At 60.3% G+C, this 8,367-nt stretch overlaps 2 protein-coding genes across 2 annotated transcripts in view; both read right to left on the bottom strand.

Annotated features, from left to right (window-relative positions):
* Window positions 1-6,066, bottom strand: part of SLC11A1 (solute carrier family 11 (proton-coupled divalent metal ion transporter), member 1) — an 8,833-nt gene extending 2,767 nt beyond the window's left edge. The window contains exons 1-15 of the mRNA XM_009996248.1: window positions 6,027-6,066; window positions 5,313-5,446; window positions 4,694-4,816; window positions 3,886-4,005; window positions 3,038-3,144; window positions 2,875-2,945; window positions 2,698-2,765; window positions 2,409-2,564; window positions 2,119-2,277; window positions 1,855-1,944; window positions 1,574-1,693; window positions 946-1,095; window positions 795-868; window positions 190-343; window positions 9-85 (exon numbers count right to left, since the gene is read on the bottom strand). Of these exons, the coding sequence (XP_009994550.1) occupies window positions 9-85; window positions 190-343; window positions 795-868; window positions 946-1,095; window positions 1,574-1,693; window positions 1,855-1,944; window positions 2,119-2,277; window positions 2,409-2,564; window positions 2,698-2,765; window positions 2,875-2,945; window positions 3,038-3,144; window positions 3,886-4,005; window positions 4,694-4,816; window positions 5,313-5,446; window positions 6,027-6,066 (1,643 nt within the window). The remainder of the gene's footprint in view (window positions 1-8; window positions 86-189; window positions 344-794; window positions 869-945; window positions 1,096-1,573; window positions 1,694-1,854; window positions 1,945-2,118; window positions 2,278-2,408; window positions 2,565-2,697; window positions 2,766-2,874; window positions 2,946-3,037; window positions 3,145-3,885; window positions 4,006-4,693; window positions 4,817-5,312; window positions 5,447-6,026) is intronic.
* Window positions 6,067-7,055: 989 nt separating this feature from the next.
* Window positions 7,056-8,367, bottom strand: part of CATIP (ciliogenesis associated TTC17 interacting protein) — a 2,987-nt gene continuing 1,675 nt past the window's right edge. The window contains exons 6-9 of the mRNA XM_009996247.1: window positions 7,872-7,996; window positions 7,706-7,782; window positions 7,520-7,608; window positions 7,056-7,289 (exon numbers count right to left, since the gene is read on the bottom strand). Coding sequence (XP_009994549.1) covers window positions 7,056-7,289; window positions 7,520-7,608; window positions 7,706-7,782; window positions 7,872-7,996 — 525 coding nt within the window. The remainder of the gene's footprint in view (window positions 7,290-7,519; window positions 7,609-7,705; window positions 7,783-7,871; window positions 7,997-8,367) is intronic.

Genomic DNA, 8,367 nt, shown 5'->3' with positions numbered 1-8,367 from the left:
GGTCGGGGGAGACGCCGAAGCTGAAGCGGCTGTGGTGGCCGTGTGCAAGGAACCTGGCTCCGTGCGCGATGCTGCATGTCCAGATCTGTCGGGGGCAAAGAGGTTCGGTCGATGGGCACCCATGGGGGACACAGCCCCCCATGCAGCCGTCCCTCACCCAGCTACCCCTTCCCACAGTGCCAGCCCTACCAGATAGGCAACAAAGGCCACGTAGGCAGCCAGCAGCAGGCTCAGGGGGATGTAGTACCCCAGGCTCTGCAGCGAGGGCAGAAAATCCACCACGAAGTAGATGTTGATGGTGCAGACCAGCGCTGTGATAAGGGTCATCAGCACCTTCCAGGGGCTGCGGGCAGGGGAGCGACATCAGTACCAGGGCAGATCCCGCACTCCATGTGCCAGCGGGCACAGTGGTCTGGGGGATCTGGGGTTGTAGGTGAGCAAGATCCCACCCAGGACATCTCTGCACCCTGTCACTATACTATACCCCTACGATGGGGCTCTAGGAATGGGTTTTTGCCACCCTGTGAATGCTGGGCTGGCAGTGTCAAGAGAATGCTGAAGACTTGTGGCAGGGACGAGACATCAAGATAAGGATAGAACAGTCTGTCCTGATCTTACTGCTGCGGGCACGTGAGGTTGAACATCACACACACACACCCACCCCCAAGCCAATACCCATGCACCAGCTGCCCCCACAGCATGGTTTAGAGGGCAGGATGGGCCAAAAGGAGTGTGCTTGCAGCTGGAGCACCCTGCTCTGTCCCCTTCTGCCTTCCTCTCACCCTGGCACTCACAGGCTGTTGGTGAAGTCCTGCATCAGTGGGCGCAGGCTGGTGAAGGTGAGGACGGGCAGGACGGCAAAGGGCAGCTGGAAGGAGAGCTGGGTGAGGGGGACAAAGTTGTGGGGTCAGGCTGTTGGGGGGCAGGCGATGGTCTCCACCTTACCAGGATGCTCTGGAGGACGTTGAGCAGGTCGTTCATGCCTGTGAGGTGGCTGACGTCCTTGAAGGCAGCCACAAACACGGTGGGCAGGATGGCAAAGGAGCGGGTGAAGAGCACCCGGGCGAAGCGGGACCAGCGGAGCTGCAGGAAGCCCTGGGAACACAGCGAAACCTGTACCTTTGCCCCTCGCCCTGCCCAGGACACTGCTCCGGTCCCCCCAAATCCTGGCTCGGAGGAACATGGGGGGCATCCCTCCCTCGTCTGTGTGCCAGGGCGCTGAGCAGGCCCTTGCAGGGCTGCCGGGCCCCGCTAGGTGTCAGTTCCAGCTCATTAAACAAACGAGCTCATGAGAGAAACACAGGGTGCCCCTGGGTGTCACGGGAGGTAGGGGTGGCTGTACCGCGGCAATGGGTGGGCACCGTCCTCATCCCACCTCCTGGGGACCGCGAGACCCCAGTACCAGCAAGCTACCACCTGCCGAGTGGGCAATGCCCCGATGCCCAGCTCCCTGCAGGACTCTGCCAAATACCCGGGAGATGGAGAGGGAGTGTGCCCCGAGGACCTCCCATCCTTGATTCCCCTCCCTGCTAGCTGCACCTGTGGGGGGAGGGCCAGCATCTCCATCCCGCACCTCCATGACGAACTGTCCCGCGTAGGTCCCGGTCATTGTGGAGCTCTGCCCTGCTGCCAGGATCCCGATGGCCCAGATGTACAGTGCCACTGCCCCAAAATAGCAGCCCAGGATGACACCCTGTATGGGAATATTTGCATGGAGACCCCAAAGTCCCACCCCAATTCGCTTCCAGTCTTCCAGTGGGGTCTTTGCAGTCCCTGGAGCAGGGGTCAGCGGGGGAGCATCACATCCCCCAGATGGGTACTGGTGCCTGCTGGCCACAGCCCAGGGCCACTCACTCCCTGGTAGATATCGACAGAGACCGTCTCGTTGTTGTCAGGGAAGATGCTGGCGTAGCTGCTGATGCTGCTGTTGATGCATTTGTTGTGCTGCAAGGCAAAGTGGACATGAATGGGATGGCCACCAATTAGCCCCCACAGACACCGTGGGAGCCCACACTATGTCTCAGGGACAAGGACACCCACTCTCCAAGGGATGCTTGCCCTGCCTGTCTCCACAGTTGGACACAACTCCCCTCCCCTTAGGCACAAGGTGACACTCACCACGTCCTTGTTTTGCTGGTGGTAGAACGCCTCACCAAAGACAGCCATGACAAAGAGGTTGATGAGGAAAGAGACAAAGAGGGCCAGGCAGGACTCAGTCAGGAAATACATGTTGGCCTCCTGCACTGCCTCCTTCTTGGACCGGTCAATCGCACGTGTCTGGGCATGGCAGATGACATGGGTGCCATGGGATCAGGCAGGCACCCCTCGGATCATCCCACAGCCAGGACCAGCTGGTCCCTACCAAGTGTCCCCTGAGACACCCTGAGATGGCAGTGCCTTCATCTCACCTTGACCAAGGAGGAGTGGAGGAAGATATTATGGGGCATAATGATGGCACCAACAATGCCCACAGCCTGGAGCAGCTCCTCTCGCCCGCAGCCTGGGCAGTAGGGCAGGAAAATGCCCTTCAACACCTCCACCTGATTCGGTCTCGCCACCACATACTGGGGACCAGTGGGAAGGGGCACTGTGAGCTGGTATTCCCATTGCTGTAACCCAGTGCCAGCAGGGATGCCCTGTGAGGATCCCCTGCCAGCACCCTGCAGGGAAAAGGGTGTCCCCAACTCCCCCTCTCACCTCGTAGCCAAAGGTCAGGGCCATGATGGTGATGAGAAAGCCAAAGAAAGCCTCTAGTTTGCGGAGCCCTAGAGGGTTCAAGAAATGGGGTGGGACAGAGCAGGGAACACCAGTGCCACATCAGTGCCAGGGCTGCCCAGGCAAGCATCTCCCCAGTCCCCACACCCCATCACTTACCATACTTGTCGAGAAAGAGGAAGAAGAGGGTGTCCACGATGGTGATGAGGACCCCACCCCAGAGGGGGATGCTGCAGGATGGCAAGGGGGAGCATTAGACACAATGCCCCTTGGTGGACTGGGGCCATGGGGAGAGCTGGGGGGTCCCCGTGGGATGGCTCACCGGCCAGCCGAGAGCAGGCTGAAGGCGATGGCTGTCCCGATCACCTCCTGCATGTCGGAGCCGATGATGGCCAGCTCGATCGTGAGCCACAGCAGCACGCGGGGCACCTGGAGGGGCCAGGGCGTGGTGAGGCACCTGAGCCCTGGCTGCGTGGGCACACTCTCCACGGTGGAGACCACTGTCCATGGCCCCAGGCTGTGGCAGGTCAGAGCAGCACAGAGCTCCTGGGAGACCCCCCAGCCTCTCCCATGCCACAGGGTGCAAGATGGATCCTAAATCCCAGCCTGCCCCCTCCACATTTCCCAATGGGCCAGGACCCAGCTGTCTGGGTATGATGGTGGGTCAGGTAGAGGGACATATCCAGCCCTCCTAGGGACCTGTCATTCAGTCCAACATCTCAATGCTTTTTCAACCCTATCAGGATTGGCCTTAGCTCCCCCCCTTCCTTTGCCATGTGATGCCCCCTGAGCCCCCCCAGCTCCCTGCACACCTGTGCCCAGGTTTGCCCAGTGTCTTGGCTGCGTGTCACTGCCCTGACACCTGAGCTTACCCCCTTAGGGGACATGCTCAAGTGTCCTCAAATCAGACCAGGACACCTAGGCAGCTGCTTTCCTTCCACCTTCCCTGGACCCCTGTTTCACAGCGGTGTGTGTGCTAGGTGGGGGGCACTGGGACTGGGACACTTTGGGGACCTCCTAGGAGGGGGGCTCTCACAGCATCTTCCTGCACTTCTCCATCCTTCCCCTAAACAGTCCTGCCCCCAAGTCCCTGCCAGGACTGCCACCAGCCCAAGTGTGAGGTCCCCTCAAGCTGTGACCCCCCCAGGGGGACTCCCTGTGGCTGCTCACCTTGGGGTAATAGAGGTAGCAAATCTCAGCCAGGTCCTTCCCCGTCACCACGCCCAGCCGGATCGCCAGGCGCTGGCACAGCAGCCCCAGGATGGTGGCACAGAGCAGCACCCACAGCAGCTGGGGGGACAGGAGGGAGGGAGGGAGGGAGAGAGGGAGGGAGGAAGCAGGGACTGGGCACCGGGCAGGGTCTAGCTGGTGATGAAGGGTCTGGAGCACAATTAGGGTTGTTTAGCCTGGAGAAAAGGAGGCTGAGGGGAGACGTTACCACTCTCTACAGCTACCTGAAAGGAGGTTCTAGCCAGGTGGGTGTTGGTCTCTTCTCCCAAGTAACAAGTGATAGAGCAAGAGGAAACGGCTTCAAGTTGGGCCAGGGAACGTTTAGATGAGATATTAAGTAAAATTTCTTCACTGAAGGGGTTATCAAGCACTGGAACAAGCTACCCAGGGAAGTGGTGGAGTCGCCATCCCTGGAGATATCTAAAAGATGTGTAGATGTGGTGCCTGGGGACCTGGTTTAGCGGTGGACTTGGCAGTGCTGGGTTAACAATGGGACTTGATGCTCTTAAAGATTTTTTCCAAAAAAACGATTCTATAATTCTGTGGTCGCCAGCCCCCACCCCAGCCAGGGGTGACCCACCCATACCCCTGGGTGCTCTCCCCTAGTGCCAAGGGCCCCTCTGTTCCTTTCCACTCCCAGGGCTGGGGAAGCTGGCTTGCTGTGGGGCTGGTGGCCGTTGGTGCAGGGGGAGTTGCGAAACACCCGGCGGCTTCCTGACCCAGGGGGCCAGAGGGGCCCGGGGCTCACCTTGAACCCTGCTACTGCCCCACACTGCAGGTCCGACTCCACGTTGCCAGGGTCCAGGTAAGCGATGCTCATGAGGAAACCAGGACCGGTGAAAGCCCAGAGTTTCCTAAAGCTGAAACCAGGCTGGGACAAGGAAGCAAGTCAGAGCTAGGAGCTTCCATTCAAAACCATTGTCTCCCAGTTGCACTCCCAGTCCCCTCTAGCCGGTTGCTGGTAAGCCCTGTGCTGCCTGCACTGTTGCATATCACACCTGGAGGACGTTTCTTCTGCCTGCTTCGGGGAGGGAACTGCTGCCCCCCCAGCCCCTCTTGGTTAGCAGCAGTGCTGGGGTCAGAGAGACCCCCATCCCACATGGGGACAGAAATTTTCAGAGGTCTCCTGATGCTGTCAGGCAGCGTTAATTGCATCCTGTGGGATCCCACTGCCAAGCCTTGCTTTTACCGCCCCTCCTTGCAGGGGAACATCCATCCCTTTTCCATTCCCTTCCACCTGCTGGGACTGGCTGGGCATGTCTTCCCCTCGTGCCATAGCCCTTTGCCATCCCCAACCCCCCGCAGTACTGCCCCCCAGCCTGTCTCTGCCCACGCTCAGAGGGAGCTGCCAGCCCTGCAGCACCTACCCCTCCATCCTTGGGGATGCTGATGAGCTTGTCCAGGTGGGTCTGGTCCCGGGTGTCAGGGCGCTGCCGGGGCATGGGGCTCCCGCCGGTGCCATAAGTCTGGGCTTGGCCCTGGTTCAGGGACCCCGTGAGGCCTGGGGGTGAGAGAAAGAGGAGGAGGGGAGGTCGCAGCTCACCAAGGGCAAGGACATAGGTGGCTGGTAGCCCTGGCTTCCTCCCAGTCCCACCTGCCTCTGTCCAGTGAGCCCCATGAGGGATGAGGCCCATTTTCCCAGGAGAGCCATGAGGGTGGCTGTGTTGGGGGCATCAGTGGCTACCCAAAGGTGACAGATGCCACATCCAGCTCAGATGTCCCTAAAATCTTCTGGTCCCAGCCCAATCTTAACTGGTGCAAGAGCCAAGTGCATTTCTGGGCAGGAGAGACAGCAGGAGACCCTGCTCCAGGTCCTGCTGCAGGGTGGGCACGGAGAGGAGGATAAGAGCCTAGTACTGGTCTCAATCCTCCCACAGCCCACCCACATCCTAGTAGCATGGGTGAATCATGGGTGGGCTTGGGTGAACAGAGGATGGGGCAGGTGGGGAATCCAGAACATGCTGGGAGAGACGTGCTCATAGGGAATAGGGAGCAAAGGCAGGGGTCCTGGGGGCGAATTCTTAGGGGAGGTGGGTCTTAGGGGAAGAAAGGAGGGGGGACCTATATGTCATGGAGCTCACCTGGCTCTAGTGATGCCATGGCTGGGCCTGATCCCGACATGGTGCTGGGGAGCACTGATCTCGACACTGGGTACAATGCCTGCCACCCAGCTTTTAAAGGACATCCCCCAGCTGCCCCCCCGAGGAGAAGGAGAAGGAAGTGCTCCTTCCCCACCCGCTGAGCTGGGCTAGGAAAGGAGCCCTGCCTGGTGGGGGCTGGGTGCTGTGAGTTCCCATGGTCTCAGTTCCCCCACCCTGTGCCAGGAGGCGGGTGACCCAGAACCTCTCTTCTCTATGCACATGCAAACCCAGTGCACGGAGAACATGCCTGCCTGTCACCTTCCATCACATGTCAGAGGTCCTGCTCCCTGGGCAGTTCAGGGAACAGGGGACAGTGTCTCATAGCACGGGGAGGAAGGTCTGGTGCCACAAAAGTAGGGGAAAGGCTGGAGAAGTCGGAGTGAGAAGGAAGCAGGCCTGGATTGCACAAGCTTGAGAGCAGGTCAAAATGCATCCTCAACTGCTGGCACCCAGCCAGGCAGGCTCTGTGGCACAGGGCACTCATGCCATCCCCAGATGGCAGGACATTCACCCCAAAGAGGACGTGCTCAGTGTTATTGCAGGTCAGGCTGTGCCCACAAAAGTGGGGCACCCCATCCCGAGGACCCTTGTTGCTGTGGAGGTGAGAGTGGGAGCACTCCAGGTGCACCCATGGGTGTCTGGGTAGTACTGCCTGCCTATTTGGGGCACCCTTCTGCCACCTGGATGTGTCCCACAGAGAGGTGGGCACTGGGGTCTGTCCCCAAGGAGAGGTGGGGCAGTGGTGGGCACAGGAGCGTGAGTCTGGCTCTGTCCCAGGGTGTGTCCCACGCACCCTCTGTCCAAGACAGGGGCTAGAACAGCCCAGAAGGGGACAGGACATCTTGGTCCCTCCCAGTCTAGAATGGTGGGCGGGTTAGCACACAACTCAGCTCCCACTGCCTTCCCTGTGCCTCAGTTTTCCCAAAGCAAACAAGTCTGGAGAGGCAGCACCGATGGCTTTATTCCCCACTAGACAGAGAATGGTGAGGGAGGGGGCGGAGGAGGGGAGGGCCTGACAGCCTTGACGCAGGGAAAGCGGGTCTCAGGGGGCCGTTGGTGGGAGAAGGGGGCAAAGAATTCATCAGCGAAGGAGAGGAGGTCACAGGGCTGCCGCAGAAGCAGGGCCTGGAGGAAGTCATACTGTACTGCCCAGTACTCAGGGTGCCGCTGGAGGTAGTCACTGTGGGATGCTTGCAGCTCCTCCTGTGGTGGAGTGGGCAGGGTGGGCACAGAGGCAAATGTTCCCTTGACCCAGGCATCAATGTGCCTCCCCAGCCACTGTGCCAGGGTGAAGGGGTGGGAATCCTGGGTCCTTTTCCACACTTGAGTAGACTGGGGAGTGTGCTGGCCAGTCTGATCCCCACTGTGCTCCCTGGACACTCCAGGGGAGACTTTGCTGGAGAGTGGCCCAGCCCCATGTCCCCCCATCTTACCTTCCTGTCCAGGAACCAGGAATAAAGCTGGATGTCCTCCTCCCAGTCCAGGGGTTGTTTGGGGAAGAGAGGCTGGGGCTTGACCTCACCTGACAGCAGAAAGGCAGGGGAGGGTGATTCCCACTTGGATGCCAGACAGCAGGCAGGGACTGCCCATGGAGGGGGGCACAAGCCTCTCCCCCATACCTGTTTCTCCAAGGACAGACTCATTCTGCAGAAGCACCAGCATTGGGGAGCCCATCTGCACCCGTCGGACCAAACGCCTGTGGGGGAAAGAGCCACTGACCCCACTCCTGGGTCCTCGCTAGGCTGGCAGGGCTGGGGTTGCCCCTGGCCAGACCCCTGCCCATACCCGCTGGGGAGGAAGCTGCTGTGCCAGACGGTGGAGGTGTCAGCACTGGCTTGCATCGATCGCTCGATCACCAGCACCTCTGCCCTGGCTGAGCCCACTGCCTGCTGCTGGAAGCCCACGGCACGCTGCGGGAGCATGGGCAGGGGTCACCCCCATCCCCAGGTGCCATCCCCATGCCCCTCCATGCTCTCATCCGCTCCCTGTTTACCTCCACCTCCCACATTACTCCCTGGCACCCCCAACCTGACCCAGGTCATGCGAGCTCCCCTGTCCAGCTGCTCACGTAGCTGGAGATGCAGAGTTGGCCCTCGGTGTTGAAGGCTGGGAAGATGAGGTCGGGGGGCACTGCCTGCAGGTGTGCCAGCACCCGCAGCAGCAGGATGCTGGCACCTTCTGGCAGCACCCCCCGCAGATCTTCCTGGAGGTAGTAGAAGCTCCAGCTCTTTGGTTCTGCCTGCAGAGAGACCCAGCCACCACCTCGTGGGACAGCCCCAGA

The sequence above is a fragment of the Chaetura pelagica genome, unplaced genomic scaffold, assembly GCF_000747805.2.
Source record: "Chaetura pelagica isolate M959 unplaced genomic scaffold, ChaPel_1.0 scaffold3, whole genome shotgun sequence".
Classification (NCBI taxonomy): domain Eukaryota; kingdom Metazoa; phylum Chordata; class Aves; order Apodiformes; family Apodidae; genus Chaetura; species Chaetura pelagica.
The sequence above is the reverse complement of the archived record's forward strand: the minus strand, read 5'-3'. Positions and strand labels throughout refer to the sequence as shown.